This window comes from Ranitomeya imitator, chromosome 3 (assembly GCF_032444005.1).
Source record: "Ranitomeya imitator isolate aRanImi1 chromosome 3, aRanImi1.pri, whole genome shotgun sequence".
Classification (NCBI taxonomy): Eukaryota; Metazoa; Chordata; class Amphibia; order Anura; family Dendrobatidae; genus Ranitomeya; species Ranitomeya imitator.
In genome coordinates this window covers 354,130,082-354,157,980 of record NC_091284.1, presented here as the reverse complement: position 1 = coordinate 354,157,980, position 27,899 = coordinate 354,130,082, and the positions used below count along the sequence as shown (strand labels likewise).

The following is a 27,899-nucleotide window of genomic DNA, read 5'->3' as shown; positions in this document are numbered from 1 at the left end:
CAACATTATAAGGGTCATCTATGGGGCCATAATCAAAGGTGCAGAGTATATATGGCAGAGCATTATAAGGAGCATCTATGGGGCCATAATCAAAGGTGCAGAGTATATATGGCAGAGCATTATAAGGAGCATCTATGGGGCCATAATCAAAGGTGCAGAGCATATATGGCACAGCATTATAAGGAGCACCTATGGGGCCATAATCAAAGGTGCAGAGCATATATGGCACAGCATTATATGGAGCATCTATGGGGCCATAATCAAAGGTGCAGAGCATATATGGCACAGCATTATAAGGAGCATCTATGGGGCCATAATCAAAGGTGCAGAGCATATATGGCACAGCATTATATGGAGCATCTATGGGGCCATAATCAAAGGTGCAGAGCATATATGGCACAGCATTATAAGGAGCACCTATGGGGCCATAATCAAAGGTGCAGAGCATATATGGCACAGCATTATAAGGAGCATCTATGGGGCCATAATCAAAGGTGCAGAGCATATATGGCACAGCATTATAAGGAGCACCTATGGGGCCATAATCAAAGGTGCAGAGCATATATGGCACAGCATTATAAGGAGCATTTATGGGGCCATAATCAAAGGTGCAGAGCATATATGGCACAGCATTATAAGGGGCATCTATGGGGCCATAATCAAAGGTGCAGAGCATATATGGCACAGCATTATAAGGGGCACCTATGGGGCCATAATCAAAGGTGCAGAGCATATATGGCACAGCATTATAAGGAGCACCTATGGGGCCATAATCAAAGGTGCAGAGCATATATGGCACAGCATTATAAGGAGCATCTATGGGGCCATAATCAAAGGTGCAGAGCATATATGGCACAGCATTATAAGGGGCATCTATGGGGCCATAATCAAAGGTGCAGAGCATATATGGCACAGCATTATAAGGGGCATCTATGGGGCCATAATCAAAGGTGCAGAGCATATATGGCACAGCATTATAAGGGGCATCTATGGGGCCATAATCAAAGGTGCAGAGCATATATGGCACAGCATTATAAGGGGCATCTATGGGGCCATAATCAAAGGTGCAGAGCATATATGGCACAGCATTATAAGGAGCATCTATGGGGCCATAATCAAAGGTGCAGAGCATATATGGCACAGCATTATAAGGGGCATCTATGGGGCCATAATCAAAGGTGCAGAGCATATATGGCACAGCATTATAAGGAGCATTTATGGGGCCATAATCAACGGTGCAGAGCATATATGGCACAGCATTATAAGGAGCATCTATGGGGCCATAATCAACGGTGCAGAGCATTCTATATGGCACAGCTTTATAAGGAGCATCTATGGGGCCATAATGAACGGTGCAGAGCATTCTATATAGCACAGTTGTATATGGAGCATCTATGGGGCAATAATGAAAGGTGCAGAGCATATATGGCACAGCATTATAAGGAGCACCTATGGGGCCATAATCAAAGGTGCAGAGCATATATGGCACAGCATTATAAGGAGCATTTATGGGGCCATAATCAAAGGTGCAGAGCATATATGGCACAACATTATAAGGGTCATCTATGGGGCCATAATCAAAGGTGCAGAGTATATATGGCAGAGCATTATAAGGAGCATCTATGGGGCCATAATCAAAGGTGCAGAGTATATATGGCAGAGCATTATAAGGAGCATCTATGGGGCCATAATCAAAGGTGCAGAGCATATATGGCACAGCATTATAAGGAGCACCTATGGGGCCATAATCAAAGGTGCAGAGCATATATGGACAGCATTATATGGAGCATCTATGGGGCCATAATCAAAGGTGCAGAGCATATATGGCACAGCATTATAAGGAGCATCTATGGGGGCCATAATCAAAGGTGCAGAGCATATATGGCACAGCATTATATGGAGCATCTATGGGGCCATAATCAAAGGTGCAGAGCATATATGGCACAGCATTATAAGGAGCACCTATGGGGCCATAATCAAAGGTGCAGAGCATATATGGCACAGCATTATAAGGAGCATCTATGGGGGCCATAATCAAAGGTGCAGAGCATATATGGCACAGCATTATAAGGAGCACCTATGGGGCCATAATCAAAGGTGCAGAGCATATATGGCACAGCATTATAAGGAGCATCTATGGGGCCATAATCAAAGGTGCAGAGCATATATGGCACAGCATTATAAGGGGCATCTATGGGGCCATAATCAAAGGTGCAGAGCATATATGGCACAGCATTATAAGGGGCACCTATGGGGCCATAATCAAAGGTGCAGAGCATATATGGCACAGCATTATAAGGAGCACCTATGGGGCCATAATCAAAGGTGCAGAGCATATATGGCACAGCATTATAAGGAGCATCTATGGGGCCATAATCAAAGGTGCAGAGCATATATGGCACAGCATTATAAGGGGCATCTATGGGGCCATAATCAAAGGTGCAGAGCATATATGGCACAGCATTATAAGGGGCATCTATGGGGCCATAATCAAAGGTGCAGAGCATATATGGCACAGCATTATAAGGGGCATCTATGGGGCCATAATCAAAGGTGCAGAGCATATATGGCACAGCATTATAAGGGGCATCTATGGGGCCATAATCAAAGGTGCAGAGCATATATGGCACAGCATTATAAGGAGCATCTATGGGGCCATAATCAAAGGTGCAGAGCATATATGGCACAGCATTATAAGGGGCATCTATGGGGCCATAATCAAAGGTGCAGAGCATATATGGCACAGCATTATAAGGAGCATTTATGGGGCCATAATCAACGGTGCAGAGCATATATGGCACAGCATTATAAGGAGCATCTATGGGGCCATAATCAACGGTGCAGAGCATTCTATATGGCACAGCTTTATAAGGAGCATCTATGGGGCCATAATGAACGGTGCAGAGCATTCTATATAGCACAGTTGTATATGGAGCATCTATGGGGCAATAATGAACGGTATGGAGCATCTATTTTTATTTTTGAAATTTACGAGTAGCTGCTGCATTTTCCACCCTAGGCTTATACTCGAGTCAATAAGTTTTCCCAGTTTTTTGTGGCAAAATTAGGGGGGTCGGCTTATACTCGGGTCGGCTTATACTCGAGTATATACGGTATATATATATATAACTACATGCATTTGTAGTTTTCTCATCTCAAATGTCATTTGACATGTATTTTTGGTATCCAATTATAGTCTCGATACGACATTCATTTGTTTTATTGTGGCCCTTGTACTACATATAATTGTGCTTCCATGGCCTGGACAGTTACAGCATGTTTTACACCTGAAACATGTAAAAATGTTCCTGTGTCTGCCGACCCATAACCTTTTTTTTTTTTTTTTTTTTTTTAAACGTCTATTCAAATTTTATTTAAATAGATGTTTTTCGATATTTCTTTCTGTAACTATTTTTTCTCCATATTATCTTTCCTATGCTTTCTTAGATCTTGAAGCATTAAAGGAGCGATTTCTGAAACACAGCTTGCGCAAAGTAAAGGCTATGACTGAGAAGAAAGTTATTCTGAATATTGTTCGAAAAGAGACAACTGCTGATGGTAAAGAAGAGCTAAAAGCAGATGTTGTGCCTGTCAGTATAGATGGTGAAAAACCTGAAGACAAAGTACATGGCAAGCCAGGTAGTGTTTATTTGACAACTTTTTTTCTACATTGTCATATTTTATTGTAATGTATTATTATTACAATGTGTGTTTTTTTTTTTTGTTTTTTTTTTTTTTTAACCAGGTGAGAAACTTCAAACTCTTAAGGCAAAGCTTCAGGTGGCAATGAAACAAAGACGATTTGAAGAGCGTCAGAAACGCATAGCACTGTTTAATCTTGACAATGAAAATGGATATGAAGATGAGGAGGAGGAAGAAGAAATGACAGATGAGTCTGATGTAGAGGAAGAACAAGGTTATGAAGAAGAGGGCAATGGAGAGGCAAGTGTAAATTTAGAAGGGTTGTATCGTCCTAGGTAACACCTTAGTGATCTACGACTTTGCTTTATGACCTATGAAAAAAGTATGAAGCGGTCAGATCTGTCTGTATTAAAGGCTACTGTCACTCTTCCGTCTTTTTAGATCCGTCACAATGCGTCGTTTTGGGAAAAAAAACTCGTCCTGCAAATTTGCCCGCAGGATGCATTTTTCTCCCATAGACTTGTATTGCCAACGGATCCCGACGTATGTACACACGTCTCGTCCGTCGTGCACTGGATGCTTCGGTATTTGGCGGACCATCGTAGCGGAAAAAACGTTCAAGGGAACGTTTTTTTCGTGCAGTGTCCTGCATTTTAAACTGTGCATGCCCGGCCGTAACTCCACCCCCTCCTCCCTGGGAGCTTACTATGGGCAGCGGACGTGTTGGAATCACTACGTCCACTGCCCACGTTGTGCAGAAAATCACCACTGTCCGTCGGTACGTTGCGCCGACGCTTTGACGGCCCCGTACCGACGGAAGTGTGAAAGAAGCCAAAGTGGTCGATGTCTGCCTGTAAATGCAGAAACCACTAGCTTGTTCTGATCCCTGCAGTTTAACCATTTGAAAACTGCTTTCAAAAGTAAAAAAGTAAAAAATTAGGTTCTGTAGAAGGACGTAGATCTGGGGATTTATTATGATGGAATATAGGCTGAACTGGATGGACAAATGTCTTTTTTCGGCCTTACCAACTATGTTACTATGTTACTATGATTGTGGGAAACAGATGTGTACTATGTCAGTCAGGGACCTGATGAGCCCCCCTCCCCCCCCCCCCCCCAACTGCTATCTTACTCCTCCTGTGATTTTCAGCCATTGTAAGTTCAAAGGTTCAAGGAGGACTAAAAATAACATAAAAATGTTTAAAAGTAATATATATTGTCAGAAAAAAAATGGTATTGTGTACCCAAAAAATTTCTGGTATATGTAAAAATATTTTAACCATATGTTGGATACTGAAACAAAAAAATCCGAACTCCAGAAGTACCATTTTTCAGTAACAGCACTTCTAAAAAAAAAAAAAAAATGCAATAAAAATTAATCGCAATAACATGTACCCCAATGGTTATCAATAAAGATGTCAGCGTACAGCACAAAAAGAAGCCCTTACAGTTATAAAACTGTAGACACAAATATTTTTTTTTTTCTCGTCTAAAATTGGTTGATGCAATAAATAAATATATACCTAATATAATCAAATGTTCCTTGTTTCAATTCTGCCTCCAAAGACTTTAGAGTATCTCCTTGGAGAAGATGGCACAGAAGAGGAGTCTAAAGATGAAGGTCTGGAGGAAAGTGCTATAAGTAAAGTGACAATCTCCGTTCCAAGGCCTGTTCGAACAGAATCGACTTTGATGCTGTTTAAAGACAGTTCAACTAAACTTGGGTAAGTGTAAGGGTTTGTAGTTGGTTGTAGCATCTGTCCTCATTTTCTCTAGTTCTTTCTAGTTGATTTGTGTTGTACTAATGTCATTTCTGGCTGGACATTTTTTACTCTTTGACACACAATTAACTAAGCTCTAAAATGAAATCATATTATAGCCCGCGTATCCATATTCTTTCTGAAAGTAGATGTTGCAGTGTGTAGATGCCAGCCAGCACTTGCAGGCATAGCTTCTTTTATGCAAGTAGTGTCTGAGATGCATAAGACCTACTTCTTGGAAACGTTCTTCATGATGTCGCTTACTTGCAGCTTGTCCCCTCTCGTAGAGTCGCACAGAACAGTTTTAAAGCAGCTCCTCAATGTGAAATTAATTTTGTGCTAAAAATATTGCGCTGAGAAAGTTGCACTTGAAAGATTTCACTCTGTGTGTATGAGTGAGTGCCGCAAGTGTTCAGAGCTCATTTTTAAAAATTGTCAGCATTAAAATGAGGGCAGAATCACAGTTGTAGTTGAAGTTATGCCCGCGATATCATGGGTTAGGGAGACTCAGGAGTGCTAATAGCCACACACCTGCAGTTCTCAATTTAACCCCAGATATCTTGACCTGGGTCACGACTACAGCAGCGTTGCTGGTCTCAGCTGATTGAAATATGGTATAATATTAGCAGCTACTGAGTTGACATTCTTGCCATAACATGTGAGATACATCATTGAAGGGGAAAAGGTTAATCTGATCTTTGATTATTATTTTTGGAGGTGATCACCAGTACAAGGTGATTCTAACCTTGTTTCCCTACTCCATAAGTAGGTTTTTATCCTTCTGTGTAATTGGGACGATCTTCTTTCCTTCGGTCAGGCTTGTTCCCTCCACAGTGGCATATGGCATTATAGGCTTATTTTGCAGTGTAGACAGATTCCTGTTCAGAATGGCCTGCTCAAGTGTAGTACAAGTTATTTTTCTAATCATCTTAAATGGAGTTTTTCCTGTACAAATGTTATCCGGTTCACTTGACAGTTCCATAGGGTGCATAGATGTCTGTTATGTATCTCCAGATTGCATGGGTCGGTGACAGCACTGTGATCATTACGTTTTCTTTCCCTTCCTATCTCAAGAGACTGCTTTTGATCGTTCATGTTTTGTGTCCACAAATGAGAAATGTTTGATTTTTTTTTTTTTTTCGTTCCGTAACATTAAATCCATTTCTCGTCAAGTTTGAGGGGGCTAACATCCATCCAGTTTTTTTTTTTTTAGCTGTAAGGTGCTGTCTTAATTTTCCTTTAGAGTAGAGTTGTTCCCATTAGATCTCAGATGTCCTGTTGATTACAGCTTGTGGTGGCCATTGAGGTTTCTCTACTTCTCCTACTGCAACTCTTGAGTTGCGCAAAAACTTTGCAGCTATTCAAAAGTGTATGGTCCCAGTTTTGTGGCGTAAACATTTTTAGGTACGAGTCCCTTAGTGTCCTCCTGCAAGTGGGAACAAGCGATGAACAAAATATTCTTAAAAGCACTGCAAAATCTTGCAAAAATGCTTCTCAGAAGAGTGCAGGCTGCTGCAATTGCTGAAAGGGGGCCCCAACTCTCTATTAACGTCTGATTGTATTACCATAAATATTTTACATTTTCTTGCATGTTAAAGAGAACTTATTCACACGATTAAGCAAGTTAAAGTAAAAACATAATAGAGCTGTTGGGATACGTGCCCACAGTTAGGAATAGCAGCACTTTGGATGCTGCTCATCTTCGCTGCATCCAAAACACTGTATTCTGCGATACAAGCACAGTGGATGGGATGTATAGAAATCCCATGAAGCGGGCTTACGAGATGCAACATGTCAATTTCTGTTGCGGAGATGTTTGTTGCATCAACAGAAATTTTCAATAAAGAAAAAAATTCTACCAATCCCAAAAATTAGTAAGCAGCAAGGTAGATATGGTACCAAACTGATTAAAATTTAACTTTTAATAATAGTACTTTAAAAAAACCTTATAGACAAGAACAACAGGACAAACATAAATTACAAAAACTACAAATCATACTACTATGTACACCTAGACTATATGTCTGTTCCTCATAGGTGTACCCAAAACTACTCAAATGCACTTCAGAGTCACCAGACTCATAGACGCTTACAATTTGAGCAATTATTATCACAGCTACAGAGGCATATGTTAATATGGATTTTTCTTTTTTCAAGTAGTGATTCCATACCTGATAAGATGGACCATGACGAGTGTAAAGGCAATGATGATAAACTCGGTAATTACAAGTACCTTTAAAAAAAAAAAATTTACTATAGAGAAAGCATTTCACTGAAACTAGTGGCTTCTATCATTCATTCTAATTTTTTCTTCACATTCCTCATAAAATTTGTTCAGCAGAAGACGATGATTTCCTTTTACCCACAACAAAAGACAGCAGCCACAACAGCAGTTTTGAACTTATTGGGTCCATGATTCCTTCATACCAGCCTGTTAATAAGAACGGGCGAAGCTCTTTTCTTCCTGGCATAGGGGGATTCCGATCACCGTCCCCTGTTACCTTCAAAGCAAACTTCCTCAGCTCTGCATCAAAGGTAATTTACTTGTTGCTGCATGACTTCTGATTTTCACCTTTTTTTTTTTTTTAATTGATGTGTGGATTCTGTTCTTGCTATTACATACTTATAAGACTTTAATAGTGACTTAATGGATTTTAATGATGAATATAGAGTTCAGGGAAGATGTCAGAACCATCGCTTCCCGTGGAAGATTCCCAGGATCTGTACAATGCCTCACCTGAGCCTAAAGGGTCTTTTGCCTGTGCTGGTATCGACTCTCAATTCCAGTTTTCTTTGGATGACACGCAAAGCCAGTTACTGGATGCTGATGGGTAAGAACTACCATCTCTCTCTCTCTCTCTCTCTCTCTCTCTCTCTCTCTCTCTCTCTCTCTCTCTCTCTCTCTCTAATAATAACAATAATTTTTATTTATGTAGCGCCAACATATTCCGCAGCGCTTTACAAATTATAGAGGGGACTTGTACAGACAATAGACATTACAGCATAACAGAAATACAGTTCAAAACAGATACCAGGAGGAGTGAGGGCCCTGCTCGCAAGCTTACAGACTATGGGGAAAAGGGGAGACACGAGAGGTGGATGGTAACAATGGCTTTAGTTATTCGGACCAGCCATAGTGTAAGGCTCGGGTGTTCATGTAAAGCTGCATGAACCAGTTAACTGCCTAAGTATGTACCAGTACAGACACAGAGGGCTATTAACTGCATAAAGTGAATGAGAACATGATGCGAGGAACCTGATTGTTTTTTTTTTTTTTATAAATAGGCCACACATAATAATTTGTGTGGCATAATTGTCTAAGGGTCACTTCCATCTGTCTGTCTGTCTGTCTGTCTGTCACGGTTATTAATTCACTGATTGGTCTCGGCAGCTGCCTGTCATGGCGACGGGCACAGTCCTATTAGTCCCTCCCCTACTCCCCTGCACTCACTGCCCGGCACCCGCTCCATAATCCCCTCCACTCACCGCTCACACAGGGTTAATGGCAGCGGTAACGGGCCGTGATGTAACGCACTCCGTTACTGCTACTATTAACCCTGTGTGTCCCCAACTATTTACTATTGATGCTGCCTATGCAGCATCAATAGTAAAAAGATGTCATGTTAAAAATAATTTAAAAAAAACAAAACAAAAAAAAACCTGCTATACTCACCATCCGCCGCCTTTCCCTCTCCTCGCGTCGCTCCTGGGACCGCTCCTTTGCAAGCGGTAGCTTCCGGTCCCAGGGCTGGTGTGCGACAAGGACCTGCCGTGACGTCACGGTCATGTGACCGCGACGTCATCACAGGTCCTGCTCATACCAGCCCTGGGACCGGAAGCTGCCGCTTGCAAAGGAGCGGTCCCGGGAGCAATGCGAGGAGCGGGAAAGGCGGCGGATGGTGAGTATAGCAGGACTTCAACGGGCCTTCGGAAGGTGAGTATATGTTTATTTTTTTTATTTTTTTTTAAGTCTCTATACTACGTGGCTCTGTGCTGTATACTCCGTCGCTGTGCGATATACTCCGTCGCTGTGCGATATACTACGTGGCTGGGCAATATACTACGTAGCTGGGCAATATACTACGTGGCTGGGCAATATACTACTTGGCTGGGCAATATACTACGTGGCTGGGCAATATACTACGTGGTTGGGCAATATACTACGTGGCTGGGCAATATACTACGTGGCTGGGCAATATACTACGTGGCTGGGCAATATACTACGTGGCTGGGCAATATACTACGTGACTGGGCAATATACTACGTGGCTTGGCAATATACTACGTGACTGGGCAATATACTACGTGGCTTGGCAATATACTACGTGACTGGGCAATATACTATGTAGCTGGGCAATATACTACGTCGCTGGGCAATATACTATGTAGCTGGGCAATATACTACGTGGCTGGGCAATATACTACGTGGACATGCATATTCTAGAATACCTGATGCGTTAGAATCGGGCCACCATGTAGTATATATATAATTGTCTAAGGTTAACTTCCATCTTTTTGTCTGTCACGGAAATCCCACGTCGCTGATTGGTCGCTCCCAGCTGGCCGGGACAATCAGCGACAGGCACAGTGCGGCCGCGAATTGACCCCTCCCTACTCCCCTCCAGTAAGTGCCCCCTCCATACTCCCCTCCAGTCGCCGCCCACATAGTGTTTTAGCAGTCCATGAAACAGACTGCGTTACACCGTGGCATAACGCGGTGTAACGCAGTCCGTTAGCGCTGCCATTACCCCTGTAAGTGTGACCAACTTTTTACTATTGATGCTGCCTATGCCTGGAGCTTGCCCTGGCTTCACTGATTGGTCGCACCCGGCCGCGAATAATCCGTGACAGACGCAGTCCGGCCACGAATTGGCGCGGCATTTGAACCATGCTTCGCTAATTGGTCGTGCCCAGCCGGCCGAATCCTGTGTATTTATTGCATTATTCTGAAATCTTCATAAATAAACTACATACATATTCTAGGATACCCGATGCGTTAGAATCGGACCACCATCTAGTATTAATATAATCGCTGTGCTCCATTCATACCGTTTGTAATTGTTTGAGTGTAATAAGAATTTCTCTATCGCCTCATTGGGGGACACAGGAACCATGGGTGTATGCTGCTGACACTATGCAAATAAAAAAAGTTGGCTCCTCCTCTGCAGTATACACCCTACCGACAGGAAGTAGGATATTCAGTTTAGCTTAGTGTCAGTAGGAGGTGGACACGGGTCTTTCATTAGACCCTTATCTACCTCAATGTGCGTCGTTTTCTTTCAGGTTTTCCGGAGGGATACAGGGTGAACAGTCACACCTGTAATCCCACACTATGGACTATGAGTACAGCGTGTACTGCCGCCCCGTATCCTCATAGATCTGACAGCAGGACCATGATACTAGCACACAAGCGTGCTCAGAAGTCCGGTCCTTGCTCTGTCCCCCACCCACTCACCCACCAGAGCCTGTCGGTTGGAGGAGACTAGGACGTCCACCATCGGCTCCATGGACGTCTGACACCTTTCTCTAAAGTTAGTAATGGACGGCGTGGGAGTTTTTTGAGGTGAGTATTTCCCCACCCGTCCCAGTTAGGAATTGGGGATCCCGCTGACCTCTTTATTTTATTAAGGACTGCAGTACTTGTTTGGCGGGTCCCATGGGGCAGGGATCGTCGCTGCACTGCAGCTGCCTTGCTGATCGCTTCCCCTCCTTGTTCCATGGGGGGCTGCTCTATCTTCCTCCAGCGCGGTGTCTTTTTCAGCTGTGCTGCCTTTTTATTCTCCCAGCTCTCTCCTGCTCCGGTGGCTTCTACAGGCTACTTTTCCCGGCGGCCACGTTCCTCTGTGGCGCGGCGGCCTTAGCAGGCAGCCGCGCTGTTTTCCCTCAGCGGTCGCCATCCCCCCCGCCGGCTGCACTGCTCGTTCCTCTGCGCAGCGGCCCTCGCCAGCGGTTGCGGCCTCTAATTTAGGCCTCGGCTTCTGCACGGGCCTACTTCCGGCACCGACTCCAGCGACTCCGCCCACTTCTGGTTTTCTCGGGCGGGCTTTTCTCCCGCCTGACAATCTTCCTCCCTGCAGTCTCCGCCCAGCAGCGACATCTTGGTCCTCCCAGGTGCACGGTACATTCCAGCTTGGCGCCACACTTCGCCGCTCCGCCCCTTACAGAGCGCGCATTCTGCCGTCAGGGCGTCCTTCCATACAGCCTTCCTGCCTAAAGCGGATAGTTCTCCGGAGGTCCACCGCAAGCAGACAGCTTCCTCCATTTGGAATCCGTTTTTTGTCTATTGAGTAGCTCTGCACTGCAGACTGACACTCCCCTCTGCCCCTGTCCCCTAACCCTCTGGCATTTTCTTCAGGGACCCTTCAAGATGTCTACCTCTAAGGAAGGCCGCTCTCGTCCCCCTACTTCTTCCTCTACTTCTTCTGCCTTAGTCAAATACTTTGCATGTTCGTCTTGTAGCTGCAAACTTCCCTCAGGTCATTCCTCTCCACTCTCAGGCCTGCAGCAACCCGATTGTTCCCACTGCCCAGGATCCCCCCCGCCGCTCCGCTTGAGTGATACCCTCACCCCAGACTGGGCTTCCTCTCTGTCACAATCTGTAGCGGATCTAACTCTGGTGTCTCAAACTCTGGTGTCCGTGCTGGATCGATTACCCCTGCAGACCCCCGCAGTAGCCAGCGGGTCACAGGAGCCTCCGTCCGAGCCCTCCATTCTAAGCTGCAAAAGGTGCAGACAGGAACTCTGGTCTGAGTCCTCTTCTAGCTCCATCTCGCCTCACGGTCCTCCTCTGCGGTCGGTTTCCTCCCGACCTCCTCCCCTGAGTCAGGCGAGGCATTCTCTGATGCGCCCTCGGAGGATATTTTGGAGCTGGATTCTAACCAAATCGCTACCATGAGGGATTTGGTTCAGAATATCATTGGAGTGATAAATCAGACCTGGGGCTTCAACGATACCTCTACGGAACCCGCAGAATAGGCGGTTTCGTTTAGACGGTCAAAACCAACTTCCATCGTCTGTGCCCCACACACTTAATTTGTGGTGGTACTTGCCAGGGGAAAGGTGAACCATACCAGATGCTTTCAAACAGGGAAGCGTCTCGGCATCCTTTATTCCTTCTCCCCTGAGCTCATCGCTGGACTGATTCCTCGGCAGGAAGCGAGCAATTCTGGACTCGTCAGTCCCCAGACTGTCTACCAACTTGGTCCTTCCACTTTCCAATGCAGCATCCCTCATGGATTCCAAGGATACAATTATAGAATCGCTGGATAAATCAGCCTTTGAAACGGCTGCTTCTGCTTTGCGCCTCAGCCATTGCTTCTACCTGGGTCTCAGGGACCTTAGCTAGATGGACCAAACAGCCTTGTAAGGGTACCCCGGCTGGAGCTCCTCCGGGGGAGCTAGCCGACCTGACGGAACAGATTTCCTATGTAGGGAAATATTTGGTATCTGCCTCCCTAGATGCGCGGCTTGTGCAGCTCAGGCGTCCAGCAATATGGTGGCCATCCGGCGGAATATTCGGCTCTACACACGGCAGGCGGACTTGTTTTCAAAGAAGTCTCTTACCAGCCTCCCCTTCCAGGGGGTCCATTTCTTTGACTACATGCTGGAACAAATTATTAAGGACGCCACAGGAGGCACGAGTTCCCTCCAAGCCTCGCCGGCCTCCCCTGAAATGCCAAAACCGTCACCTCTGGTCCCTGCATCAGGAGGTCTTCCTTCAAATTTGCCTTTGATGGGGAACTCCGGACGCGGATCTCTTGGCATCCTGACTGCTCAGGAAAGTTCCACAGTTTGTTTCCTCGTCTGCGATCCTCTTGTTGTGGATACCGATGCTTTGGCCATTCCTTGGTCACAATTTGTACTTCCCTATCTGTTTCCTCCCCTTCCCAGGCTGTTCCTTCAAGGAGTAACACATGCGGCTCTCCCGTACCAGATTCCCATGGATCCCTGGGACCTCAATCTTGTTCTGGAGGCTCAGTGGGGTTCCCCCCTTGAACCTCCTCATGAGGCCTCACTGTCTGTCCTGTCCTGCAAGGTGGCGTTTCTGGTGTCCATCACTTCCATTAGGCGCGCCTTGGAGTTGGTGGCTCTCTCCTGTCGCCCCATTTCTTGGTTCTTCACCAGGATAAGGTAGTTTTATGGCCTTCGTCGCCTTTTGTTCTCAGGGTGGTGTCCTCCTTTTACTTGAATAAGATCTTCCTTCCCACCTTTTGTCCTGCTCCGACCTATTCTCTGGGGCGTACGCTGAACAGGCTAGACCTGGTCAGGGCAATGAGGATCTATTTGTCTAGGACCGCCTTATTTAGGAAGACGGACCATCTATTTGTCATTCCAGACGGTACGCCAGGAGGCCTGCCGGCCTCTAAGGTTACGATTGCTCTCTGGATCAGAACTACTATTCTGGAGACTTACCGGATCAAGAACAGAGTGACTCCTCCTGGGATTAAGACTCACTCTGCCCCGAGCAGTGGGCGCCTCCTGGGTGGTACACCATGGGGCATCCGCCCTACAACTTTGCTAGGCGGCAATCTAGTGTTCCATTCACTCATTTGCCAAATGTTATAGGCTCCATACCTACGCTTCGGCAGTTACCAGCCTAGGCGGAAGGATCTTGCAGGCGGCAGTGGTGATTCCTCCGACCTGAATGGAGTTTTTCTGCTGTTCCCACCCCAGGGACTGCTTTGGGATATCCCATGGTTCCTGTGTCCCCCAATGAGGCGATAGAGAAAACAGGATCTTTGGTTGCTTACCGTAAAATCTGTTTCTTGGAGCCTTGATTGGGGGACACAGCACCCTCCCAAGTTGAACAGCTCTGTTTTATTGTGTTATATTGTTAGTTTGAGTTTTCTATCTATCTTTTCTATCTAACGCATCCGTTACATAGCGTTAGTGCCGCTATGTAACGGATCCCGTCAGCGCATTGCCATTAACGCAATGTGAACCCAGCCTATGATGCAGTGGTTGACCAAGGAAATTTAGTGCAGCAGATCAAATATCCTTGCTTACTTCCCTTCATAATTGAAAGAAATCCAGCACTCCAATCAGCTCAGAACTGGCAGCATCCAGTGGAGTACAGCTATACTCATCTACAATTCGGGAGGGCTGTCCAAAAGTGGTCTTCTTGGAAGATTTGTATTCAAAAGGCATATGTTTGATTCGGAAAGCTAAGACTCTGCCCCAAAACATACAGACTGGGGTGCTGAAATTGGATAGAAGCTGGTGTTCTCAACTGATGAGTCAAAATGAATGTGAAATATTTGGCTGTAGCAGAAGGTGCTTTATTTCACCGACAGACTGAAGAGCAGTACTGCTCTGTAGACAACAGTGAATCATGGTGGAGATTCCTTGCAAGTTTGGTACTGCATTTCAGCAAATTGAGTTGGTGGTTTGGTCAGGATAATGGGGGTTTCAATGTTGAGAAATATAGCAAGATACTTTAACCATCATACAATAGCATCAGGGAAGCATCTGACTGGCTCCTAACTTATTCTGCAGCAGGACAATGACCTCCATTATACCGCCATTCATTAAGAACGATCGTCTGCGTAAGGAAGCACAAGTGATATACCCTCTACAAAGCCTTGATTTCAACATCATCATGTCTGTCAGGGATAACCTGAGACAGAATAATTTTGCACCAGCCTACATTGGATTTTCTCCCTTGTTCATTCACTTTGCATTTTGTTAGTTGATAAAAAATAAACTATTAATACTTACAACTTTATAGCATTCTTACTTGCATCACTTTTGTTCCCACACCTGCCTAAAACTTTTGCACAGAACTATAGATGACAGCCTCCGACTTTTTTTTCTGGGCTTCTTAACATACCAGTTGGTATACATTTGTATACCCTGACTGTGGTCTGAAAGTCTGTTGTTTTTCTATCTTTAAATTTTTATCCCATTCCCCTTCCAGACTTAGGACTTAATTGTACACGTTACGTTGAATTCCCTGTATGGAGCAGGTTAAAGAGCTGTTATCATATGTCTATCGTCTGCTTGCAACAGTGGGGATGGTAGTCCTTGGCCATAGATAAAAATATTGCATATATATATATATATATATATATATATATATATATATATATATATATATATATATATATATATATATATATATATATATAGTAGTTAGTCTCTCTCCTGGAATGTAACTCATAACATCCCAGTCAGCTCTTTCCAACCCATTGATTTTTGTACAGCGGTTAGCTCTGCTCGCTCTTATCTCATCTTCTGAAGAGGTGACGCTATAAATCGCCAGCCCCGCAGATTTCACCGCACGTCTCCTAATTACGGCTCTGGCCTCCTATCTGAAGCTGTGTGCTTGTTCAAATCCCCTATTATCTCTCTGTAAATTCAGTGAGAACAGTGCACACTCAGAACAAACCACTGATAGCTGAATGTGTTTATGGCAGAACTTGTGCTCTACTACTTACCAGAGCTGTCACTCGAGGAGAGACCACTGTGCTAGAAACCAGGAAGAAGGGAAACTAAGGACAATACAGAGTTTTGTGCTGCTAAAGAGACAGAATTTAAGAATATCCCTTTGAATAAGATATATAATTGGCATGACTAATCTTACTGAAACGGAGAGAATCATTTTGCCAATTAGTTTTTCCCCCTGCGTAATAAACACCATAAAAACAAAACCTGGCAGATTTGAGTTTTTTTTTTTTTTTTTGTTTACTATTATTTTTTTAATGGTAAAATAAATAGTAACATTAATTACTATACTAAAACTACAAGTCCGCAAGTGTTTATCAACTGAAAGATGAATTCACTCCTTGAAAAAGGATATAACGCCCCCCCCCCCCCCCAAGCTCCAGAAACAAAAAAATGGCTTTGTCACGAATCCCTTCTCCGTGGTGTCACTAATTCGTCACGTGTCCGCTCTCACACGTGACTTGGGGTTGTGCCTGCAAGGGTTATCTATCTCCCCACTCTCAGTCCAGCATTCAACCTCTGTCCTATGCTGTAATAAATCACACACCGACCCAGGTCACACACCCGCTTATACACGCTGCCACCACTCATCGAATACACGGGCGATGAGTCCCAGACTATTAATACTAGTAATGTCGATCACTCATAAGGCTCACACACGTTAGGCTATGGATTCTTTTAGAACATTCAAGGTTCAACTTGTTAAAGTTTTATACTTTAATAACAAAAGGGTCAGTGCTTACAATAAGATAAAGGTATAAAAATGATAAAAAGACATACAACTTATGCAAAACAGTATAAAATAACCGGAGAAAACTTACAGAAATCATCTAACTGGTAGTTGATATTGCTCCCTGAGGGTAGGACAAATGTAGATTGGATCACGCCAACTTCTCAGGCTGCCCCCATCATGTGAACACAATTCTCTGTCTGCAGCCTAAATTTAAAGCTTTAGTCTGAGGTCAGGTTTCTAGACCGGCCCCCCAGGTTAATATCATAATTGCAGTCTGTTTGATTGGGCACGGCCGCTCTACTAATGAATATATATTATTTTCCTCTGGAGACACTTGTGAGATGGTTCCCAGGAATAGCTAACCTCAGGCCGCAATTAGAATCTCCCCTCCAAGCACTAGGAGGTGTCAAGTGTTCCTTTCTTCTTAGCCCTAGCCAGACCTCCTGGTGAGATATGGAGACACAATTTCTACTAGTCCCAAGGAAGTACCTACTAACACCTAGGTGCGACTTGCCTTCAGGACAGATGTTACATTATCACTAGTCACACATATAACCCTAGACATACAGTACAGACCAAAAGTTTGGACACACCTTCTCATTTAAAGATTGTTCTGTATTTTCATGACTATGAAAATTGTAAATTCACACTGAAAGCATCAAAACTATGAATTAACAAATGTGGAATTATATACTTAACAAAAAAGTGTGAAACAACTGAAATTATGCCTTATATTCTAGGTTCTGCAAAGTAGCCACCTTTTGCTTTGATGACTGCTTTACACACTCTTGGCATTCTCTTGATGAGCTTCAAGAGGTAGTCACCGGAAATGGTTTTCACTTCACAGGTGTGCCCTGTCAGGTTTATTAAGTGGGATTTCTTGCCTTATAAATGGTTTTGGGACCATCAGTTGTGTTGTGCAGAAGTCTGGTGGATACACAGCTGACAGTCCTACTGAATAGTGTGTTAGAATTTGTATTATGGCAAGAAAAAAGCAGCTAAGTGAAGAAAAACGAATGGCCATCATTACTTTAAAAAATGAAGGTCAGTCAGTCCGAAAAATTGGGAAAACTTTGAAAGTGTCCCCAAGTGCAGTTGCAAAAACCATCAAGCGCTACAAAGAAATTGGCTCACATGAGGACTGCCCCAGGAAAGGAAGACCAAGAGTCACCTCTGCTTCTGAGGATAAGTTTATCTGAGTCACCAGCCTCAGAAATTGCAGGTTAACAGCAGCTCAGATTAGAGACCAGGTCAATGCCACACAGTTCTAGCAGCAGACGCATCTCTATAACAACTGTTAAGAGGAGACTTTGTGCAGCAGGCCTTCATGGTAAAATAGCTGCTAGGAAACCACTGCTAAGAACAGGCAACAAGCAGAAGAGACTTGTTTGGGCTAAATAACACAAGGAATGGACATTAGACTAGTGGAAATCTTTGCTTTGGTCTGATGAGTCCAAATTTGAGATCTTTGCTTCCAACTACCGTGTCTTTGTGCGACGCAGAAAACGTGAACGAATGGACTCTACATGCCTGGTTCCCACCATGTAGCATGGAGGAGGAGGTGTGATGGAGTGGGGGTGCTTTGCTGGTGACACTGTTGGGGATTTATTCAAAATTGAAGGCATACTGAACCAGCATGGCTACCACAGCATCTTGCAGCGGCATGCTATTCCATCCGGTTTGCGTTTAGTTGGACCATCATTTATTTTTCAACAGGACAATGAACTCCAAACACACCTCGAGGGCTATTTGACCAAGAAGGAGAGTGATGGGGTGCTACGCCAGATGACCTGGCCACCACAGTCACCAGACCTGAGCCTAATCGAGATGGTTTGGGGTGAGTTAGACCACAGAGTGAAGGCAAAAGGGCCAACAAGTGCTAAGCATCTCTAGGAACTCCTTGAAGATTCTTGGAAGACCGTTCCCGGTGACTGCCTCTTGAAGCTCATCAAGAGAATGCCAAGAGTGTGCAAAGCAGTCATCAAAGCAAAAGGTGGCTACTTTGAAGAGCCTAGAATATAAGACATATTTTCAGTTTTTTCACACTTTTTTGTTAAGTATATAATTCCACATGTGTTAATTCATAGTTTTGATGCCTTCAGTGTGAATGTACAATTTTCATAGTCATGAAAATACCGAAAAATCTTTAAATGAGAAGGTGTGTCCAAACTGTTGGTCTGTACACATATAGATATATATATACATATTTCACCACGCTCCTATAAGAATCATTTTACTGTGGTGGTGTATTTAATGTCTATTTTTGCTTTTTAAAGGTTTCTTAACGTAGGGCACAACAGGACTAAATACAGCTCTGCTAAGCAAAGGCTAGTATTGGATACAATGGATGAGAATGCTATGGATGCTAACATGGGAGAGTTGCTGGACCTGTGCTCCGGGAACTTCAGGGGCTCCCTCTCCGACTCCAGTCAGCGTAATGACGAAGTGTCCAAGAAAGATGACATGGATGAGCTGCTGGGGTTGTGCTCTGGAAAATTTGTGTCACAAGGTAAGACAAGCTGCTACAAATATACGGCATCCATTGTATTAAATGCTTATGTTTAAAGGGAACCTGTCACCCCCAAAATCGATGGTGAGGTAAGCTCATCGTCATCAGGGGCTTATCTATAGCATTCTGAAATGCTGTAGATAAGCCCCCGATGTTACCTGAAAGATGAGAAAAAGAGGTTAGATTATACTCACCCAGGGGCAGTTCCGCTGTGGTCCGGGTCTGCTGGGTGTCTCAGATCCGCTCCGGCACCTCCTATCTTCATTCCACGACGTCCTCTTCTGGTCTTCATGCTGCGGCTCCAGCGTACTTTGTCTGCCCTGTTGAGGGCAAAGTACTGCAGTGCGCAGGTGCCGGGAAAGGTCAGTGAGGCCCGGCGAGTGTGACACCATTCTAAAAACTGCACCCCTCAAGGTGCTCAAAACCACATTCAAGAAGTTTATTAACCCTTCAGGTGTTTCACAGGAATTTTTTGAATGTTTAAATAAAAATGAACATTTAACTTTTTTTCACAAAAAATTTACTTCAGCTCCAATTTGTTTTATTTTACCAAGGGTAACAGGAGAAAATGGACCCCAAAATTTGTTGTACAATTTGTCCCGAGTACGCTGATACCCCATATGTGGGGGTAAACCACTGTTTGGGCGCATGGCAGAGCTCGGAAGGGAAGGAGCGCCATTTGACTTTTCAATGCAAAATTTACTGGAATTGAGATGGGATGCCATGTTGCGTTTAGAGAGCCGCTGATGTTCCTAAACATTGAAACCCCCCACAAGTGACACCATTTTGGAAAGTATGGTGTGTGGTGAGCACTTTGACCCACCTAGGGCTTCACAGAAATTTATAATGCAGAGCCGTAAAAATAAAAAAATATTTTCCCACAAATATTATTTTTTAGCCCCCAGTTTTGTATTTTCCCAAGGGTAACAGGAGAAATTGGACCCCAAATGTTGTTGTCCAATTTGTCCTGAGTACGCTGATATCCCATATGTGGGGGGAACCACTGTTTGGGCACACGTCGGGGCTCGGAAGGGAAGGAGCGCAATTTGGAATGCAGACTTAGATGGAAAGGTCTGCAGGCAGCACATTGCGTTTGCAGAGCCCCTAATGTACCTAAACAGTAGAAACCCCCCACAAGTGACTCCATTTTGGAAAGTAGACCCCCTAAGGAACTCATCTAGATGTGTTGTGTGAGCTTTGAACCCCCAGGTGTTTCTCTACAGTTTATAACGCAGAGCCGTGCAAATAAAAAATATTATTTTTTCCACAAAAATTATTTTTAGCCCCCAGTTTTGTATTTTCCCAAGGGTAACAGGAGAAATTGGACCCCAAAAGTTGTTGTCCAATTTGTCCTGAGTACGCTGATACCTCATATGTTGGGGTAAACCCCTGTTTGGGCGCACGGGAGAGCTCGGAAGGGAAGGAGCACTGTTTTACTTTTTCAACGCAGAATTGGCTGGAAGTGAGATCGGACGCCATGTCGCGTTTGGAGAGCCCCTGATGTGCCTAAACAGTGGAAACCCCCCAATTACTAATAACTGAAACCTCAATCCAAACACACCCCTAATCCCAACGGTAACCCTAACCATACCTCTAACCCTGACAAACCCCTAATCCTAACCCTATTCCCAACCATAAATGTAGCCTCAACCCTAACCCTAACTTTAGCCCCAACCCTAACTGTAACCTTAACCCTAGCCCCAACCCTAACTGTAACCTTAACCCTAACCCTAAACCCTAACCCTAGCTCTAACCCTAATGGTAAAATGGAAATAAATACATTTTTTTTATTTTTTCCCTAACTAAGGGGGTGATGAAGGGGGGTTTGATTTACTTTTATAGCAGTTTTTTTAGCGGATTATTATGATTGGCAGCCGTCACACACTGAAAGACGCTTTTTATTGCAAAAAATATTTTTTGTTACCACATTTTGAGAGCTATAATTTTTCCATATTTGGGTCCACAGAGTCATGTGAGGTATTGTTTTTTTGCGGGACGAGTTGACGTTATTGGTAACATTTTCTGGCACGTAACATTTTTTGATCGCTTTTTATTCCGATTTTTGTGAGGCAGAATGACCAAAAACCAGCTATTCATGAATTTCTTTTGTGGGAGGCGTCTATACCGTTCCGCGTTTGGTAAAATTGATAAAGCTTTTATTCTTCAGGTCAGTACGATTACAGCGATACCTCATTTATATCATTTTTTTATGTTTTGGCGCTTTTATACGATAAAAACTATTTTATAGAAAAAATTATTATTTTTGTATCGCTTTATTCTGATGACTATAACTTTTTTATTTTTTCGCTGATGATGCTGTATGGCGGCTCGTTTTTTGCGGGACAAGATGACGTTTTCAGCGGTACCATGGTTATTTATCAGTCTTTTTGATCGCGTGTTATTCCACTTTTTGTTTGGCGGTATGAGAATAAAGCATTGTTTTTTTGCCTCGTTTTTTTTTTTGTTTGTTTTTTACGGTGTTCACTGAAGGGGTTAACTAGTGATTTAGTTTTATAGGTGGGGTCGTTACGGACGCGGCGATACTAAATATGTGTACTTATATTGTTTTGTTTTTTTTAATTTAGATAAATAAATGTATTTATAGGAAGAATATTTTTTTTTACACTTGTGAATATTTTTTTTTTCACACTATAACATTGCCCCAGGAGGGACATCATGTTATAGTGTAAGATCGCTGATCTGACACTTTGCTGTGCACTGTGTCAGATCAGCGATCTGACGTGCACAGAGCAGTCAAGCTTCCCGGCGCCTGCTCTGAGCAGGCACAGTGAAGCCACCTCCCTGCAGGACCTGGATGCCGTGGCCATCTTGGATCTGGGCCTGCAAGGAGGAGGAGGTAAGAGACCCTCGCAGCAACGCGTTGCTCCGTGAGTCTCAGGGAAGCCCGCAGGGAGCCACCTCCCTGCGCGATGCTTCCCTATATCGCCGGCACACCGCGATTTATGTTTGATCGCAGTGTGCCGGGGGCGGTCCGTGACTGCTCCTGGCACATAGTGCCAGATGTCAGCTGCGCTCCCCCCGTGAGCGCTTCTGATCGCTATGACGTACTATCCCGTCGGTGGTCATACGGGCCCACCCCACCTCGACGGGAAAGTATGTCATGTCAGAAAGGGGTTAAAGGGGTATTCCCATCTTCCATATCCCAATGTGTAATATGAGAGAGACCTGACTTGAAAATCCTTCCAGGCATGCTCAGAAGAGAAAAACGGGATACGTCACTGGATTCCTGTTTTTGACGGTCAGCGACGGATCCAGCGTCCATAGGCTTCCATTATAGCCGCCGACGGGCAGCGCAGGACCCATCGCTGAGCGATTTTCCGATGTGCAGAAAAAGTTCCTCTAAACATTTTCTCCAACCAACGGACAGTTCTTTTCCGACGGATCCAGTGCATGACGGATGAGACTGATGAAACGGATCGTCACAATCTGTCGCTAATACAAGTCTATGGGAAAAAACAGGATCCTGCAGAAAAATTTTCAGGATCCTGTTTTTTCAAAAATCGACGGATTATGACTGGAGCTAAAAGACAGAAGTGTTAAAGACGCTTTAGTATCCATGCTTATGACCATTATGCTACCTAACCTACTGCAATGCTCTGCATATGGGATAAGCGACATAGCTTATCAGAAGAACTAAACAATATTTCTTATTGGAGGTATTTACTAATATTATTATTACTACACCTACTACATATTGGGACAGGATCTTAGAGATGGGCATACCACTTTATTCTTCTCATACTCTGTTACATTTTGGGAAGTCTTTTTATAATTTCACACAATCCTTTCCTTGCACCTAATGAGAACACTTGTTGACCCTCTGACATCAAAAAGATGAAAATCCTTTTTTTTTTTTTTTTGAGAACAACAAAAATTAGGCTAAAGGCAATAAATTGTATATAATAAAATCATTACTTGATGCATACCCTGTTTCTTCAGTGCTGTCTCTGGGTGCTTCTATCAGGTCTATTTACTTCCTTGCACCCGCCACATGCTGTCTACCAACATGACCACCGCAGCCAATCATTGACTTTTCTTTATCGCCTCTCATTGGTGGACACAGGAACCATGGGTGTATACTGCTGCCACTAGGAGGCTGACACTGTGCACAAAAAAAGTTTGCTCCTCCTCTGCAGTGTACACCCCACCGACTTGCATTATACTCTTCAGTTTAGCTTAGTGTCAGTAGGAGGGGGACACGTGTCTTTCAGAAGATCCTTATCTACCTCAATGTGCGTCGTTTCTTTTCAGGTTTTTCCGGAAGGATACAGGGTGAGCAGTCACACCTGTAGTCCCACAAGGCGGACTATGAGAACTCATAGATCCCTCAGCAGGACCATGATCCTGGCACACAAGCGTGCTCAGAAGTCCGGTCCTGGCTCCGTCCCCCACCCACTCGCCCACCAGAGCCTGTCGGTTGCGGAGACGAGGACGTCCATCACCAGCCCCCTGGACGTCTCATACCTCTTTCAGGTTAGTATCGGCGTGGAATGCTTAAGGTGGGTATTTCCATCCCATCCCAGATCTTTCATAGGGGGGGTCTTGCTAGGGGCTCCCAGAATACCTGGTCGTTATTTGAATCGTGATGCTACGGCACGGCCCAGGATTGCTGCGTCGCGCAGTGGCCTTCGCCGGCAGATGCTTTTCTTCTCCATGCGGCACTGCGGCCCTCTGCCTTCTATCCGGCGCTGGGCCTTTGCAGGCTGCTGCGCTGCTAACCAATCCCTGGCGCCGCGGTTCCAGCCCTGACAGGCTATCGTGCCGCTTCTGCCTGCGGCGCACTACCCGGCGCCACGGTTTTAATGCGCTCTATATTCTCCAGCGCGACAGCCCTGACAGGCTGCCGTGCCGCTTCTCCCTGCGGCGCACTGCTTGGCCATGGGGGTTTTTCACTGCGGCCGCTCAGTCTTCTCCAGCGGGGCAGCCTGGGCAGGCTGCAGTGCCGGTTTTTCTACTGCGGCGCACCGCTCCGGCGCCGCGGCCTTTTTCTTCCGGCGGTCGCCGACCTCTAATTTAGGCCCCGGCTTCGGCCCGGGCCTACTTCCGGTGCCGCGCTCCGCCCACTTCCGCCTTCATCGGGCGGGCTTTCTCCCGCCCAACAATCTCTTCCTTGTACCGGTGCCATCTCGTCTGACTCCGCCCCTTCCTCGGCGCCGCTGCTCGGCGCCAGAGTCGCGCTCCACACTTCCAGAGCGCACATTCCTGTTTGAAGGTCCCGCGGTTCTGCGCCCTCCTTCACCTGGGATCCGTTCGGCGGTCACTATCTGCAGATTGCAGCAGGAGTTTTACAGGCTGGGCTTCCTCTCTCTTCAGAGATCCACACCGCAAGCCGGTCCGCCTTCTCATCGGCCGTGAGTAGCTCTGCACTGCAGACTGACACCCCCCTCTGCGCTCCTGTCCCTTAACCCTCTGGCATTTTCTTCAGGGACCCTTTTCATTATGTCTACCTCTAAAAGGGGCCGCTCTCGTCCCCCTACTTCTTCCTATTCTTCCTTAGTCAAGTACTTTGCATGTTCGTCCTTTAACAGCAAACTTCCCTCAGCTCAGTCCTCTCTGCTCTGTCAGGCCTGCAGCAACCCGATTGTTCCCACCGCCCAGGATCCCCTGGCCGATCCGCCCGAGAGTGATACCCCCATCCCAGGCTGGGCTTCCTCTCTGTCACAATCGGTGGCCGATCTAACACGGGTGTCTGAAACTCTGGTGTCCATGCTGGATCGATTACCGCTGCAGACTCCCCGCAGTAGCCTGCGGGTCGCAGGAGCCTCCGTCCGAGCCCTCCATGCTAAGCTGCAAAAAGTCCAGACAGGAACGACAGCCTGAGTCCTCTTCCCACTCCATCTCGCCACACGGCCCTCCTCCCCTGAGTCTGGCGAGGCGTTCTCCGATGCGCCCTTGGAGGATATTTCGGAGCTGAATTCTAACCAAATCGCCACCATGAGGGATATGGTCCATAATCTCATTGTGGCTATAAATCAAACCTGCGGTATCAAGGATCCCTCTACGGAACCCGCAGATCAGGAGGTTTCATTTAGACGGGCTAAGCCTCCAAGTTTTTCGCTCCTCATCCTGAATTTGAGGAAATCATGACCAGAGAAAGAGAGAACCCGACCAGATGTTTTCAGAGGGGAAAACGCCTTGGTGTGTTATATCCCTTTTCTCCAGAACTTACCGCCAATTGGACGGCCTCTCCTCCTCAGTGGATCCCCCTGTTTCTAGGCTGTCCTCCAACACGGTGCTTCCACTGTCTGGCGGAGCATCTCTGAAGGATTCTAACAATAATTATAGAATCTTTTGCGAAGTCAGCTTTTGAAGCGGCTGCAGCCGCTCTATGCTCAGCCTTTGCTTCCACTTGGGTTTCGAAATCGATTTCCAAATGGGCCAAAGAACTCCGTGGAGGTATCCTGGACGGGGCGCTGCCCGCGCAGCTGGCAGAGCTTGAAAACCAGATTTCCCACACTGGTGAATACCTGGTCTCCGCCTCTCTGGATGCCGCATCTTGTGCAGCTCAGGCGTCCAGCAATGCTGATGCCATGCACCGGACCGTTTGGCTCAATGCCTGGCAGGCGGACTTATCTTCCAAGAAGTCCCTTACCAGTCTGCCCTTTCAAGGCTCACGTTTTTGTTTCCAAGCTGGACCAAATCATTAAGGACGCCACCGGGGGTACAAGTTCTCTTCTTCCCCAGGCTAAACCTCGTCGCCCTCCTAGACGGCAATTTCAGTCCTTTCGGCCTTTTCGTCGCTTCGCTGCGTCAAACTCCTTTTCCCAGCAGCAACAGAGGCCACAGGCACGTCAGGAGAAGACGACAGTATCCTTTAGGCCCACTCCGTCCTGGCGTCCTCATTAATCGGCATGACTCTCGACAAGGCCCCAGCCCACCTCCCAGGTTGGGCGGCCGTCTTCTCTTCAGGGATGTCTGGATCTCCTCAATAGAGGACGCATGGGTCAGGGAAGATTTATCCTGGGTATACAAGATAGAGTTCGTTTCACGACCCTGGGATAGTTTTTTCGAATCCCGACCTCCAAGAGATCCCGATCTAGTTCCGGTCTTCGCAGCCATCGCTTCTCTTCTCAAAGCCGGGGTAATCGTTCCCGTCCCAGAAAAAGAATGGTTCACAGGTTTCTACTCAAACCTTTTTGTGGTACCGAAAAAAGACGGCAAGGTTCATCCCATTCTGGACCTCAAATTGCTGAACAGGAGAGTTCGTCTGAGACACTTCAGGATGGAATCCCTTCGTTCAGTAATTGCTTCCATGGAGGCTCAAGAATTTCTGTGTTCCATAGATAGTCAGGAAACCTACCTCCATGTCCCGATATTCCCTGGACATTACCGATTCCTGCGCTTTGCGGTGCTTCAGGAACATTTTCAGTTCGTCGCCCTGCTGTTCGGTCTCGCAACCGCCCCAAGAGTTTTCACAAAGATCATGGCGGTGCTGATGGCCATCTTGAGGGTCAGAGGCCTGGTTCTGTTTCCATACCTCGACGACATTCTCATCAAGGCTCCGTTCTTTGCTCAGGCTCACGAACGTCTGTCCATCGTTCTCGACACCCTAGCCCGTTTCGGGTGGCTGGTCAACCGGAAGAAGTCCTGCCTTATTCCTTCTCAGCGCATCATCTTTCTGGGCATGCTCTTCGACACTCGTCAGACCAAGGTCTTCCTTCCCAAGGACAAGAGATCCATTCTTTGTCGGGACATACGCTTGCTCCAGGGTCCTTGGCCTCCCTCCGATCGGCTATGAAGGTTCTGGGGAGGATGGTAGCAACAATAGAATTGATTCCCTTCGCCCAATTTCATTCGCGACCACTTCAGCAAGCCATTCTGTCTCAGTGGGACTGGTCTGTTTTCTCCCTGGATCGTCCGATCCGACTCTTCTCGGGTCAAACGGTCTCTCAACTGGTGTCTGACGTCACCTCTCATCTCCCAGGGCAGGTCCTTCCTTCCAGTTCACTGGCAAGTGGTGACGACGGATGCCAGCCTGCTCGGCTGGGGTGCGGTTTCTCGCCACCTGACGGTTCAGGGCTGTTGGTCGGCGCAGGAGTTATCTCTGCCAATCAATGTCCTCGAGATTCGGGCTATCTTTCTGTCCCTCCGCCACTGGGAAAGTATTCTCGGGCCTACCGATCCAGACAGACAACGCCACGGCTGTGGCATATGTCAACCACCAGGGGGGGCCTCGGAGCTCCTTTGCTCTCGCCGAGGTATCCAAGATCCTCCTCTGGGCAGAGGCAACGGTTCCAGTGATATCCGCGGTGGACAATTGGGCCACTGACTTCCTCAGCCGCGAGGGCCTCGTGGCAGGGGAATGATCCTTGCATCAGTAGGTCTTCCATCAGATTTGCCTTCGATGGGGGACTCCGGACGTCGACATCACGGTGTCTCGAATGAACAGAAAGGTCCCGCAATTCGTCTCCAGGTCTCGCGATCCTCTTGCAGTGGGAGTCGACGCTCTGGCCATTCCTTGGTCACAGTTCATGCGACCCTACCTGTTCCCACCCCTTCCATTACTTCCCAAGCTGTTGAAAAAGATAAAAGCGGAAGGGGTGCCGGTCATTCTGATCGCCCCAGATTGGCCCATGAGAGCTTGGTTCGTGGAGCTAGACAACCTTCTCGCGGACGCTCCCTGGCGCCTTCCAGACAGGCCCGATCTGCTGTCTCAGGGTCCGATTTGCCAGCCGAATTCTCGGTCGCTCAGTTTAACGGCGTGGCTGTTGAGACCGCAGTTCTAAGAGCGTCCGGCCTTTCGGACCGGGTGATTCACACCATGATTCAGGCTCGGAAGCCTTCGTCTTCCA

At 46.0% G+C, this 27,899-nt stretch overlaps 1 protein-coding gene across 4 annotated transcripts in view; it reads left to right on the top strand.

Annotated features, from left to right (window-relative positions):
• CLSPN (claspin) overlaps positions 1–27,899 on the top strand; it is a 100,326-nt gene that overhangs the window by 36,343 nt on the left and 36,084 nt on the right. The window contains exons 9-15 of one of the 4 annotated variants that reach the window (XM_069756839.1): positions 3,448–3,639; positions 3,746–3,942; positions 5,209–5,366; positions 7,560–7,621; positions 7,741–7,937; positions 8,073–8,233; positions 18,854–19,086. In XM_069756839.1, coding sequence (XP_069612940.1) covers positions 3,448–3,639; positions 3,746–3,942; positions 5,209–5,366; positions 7,560–7,621; positions 7,741–7,937; positions 8,073–8,233; positions 18,854–19,086 — 1,200 coding nt within the window. The remainder of the gene's footprint in view (positions 1–3,447; positions 3,640–3,745; positions 3,943–5,208; positions 5,367–7,559; positions 7,622–7,740; positions 7,938–8,072; positions 8,234–18,853; positions 19,087–27,899) is intronic. The other 3 variants (XM_069756842.1, XM_069756841.1, XM_069756840.1) reach the window with 3 other exon arrangements.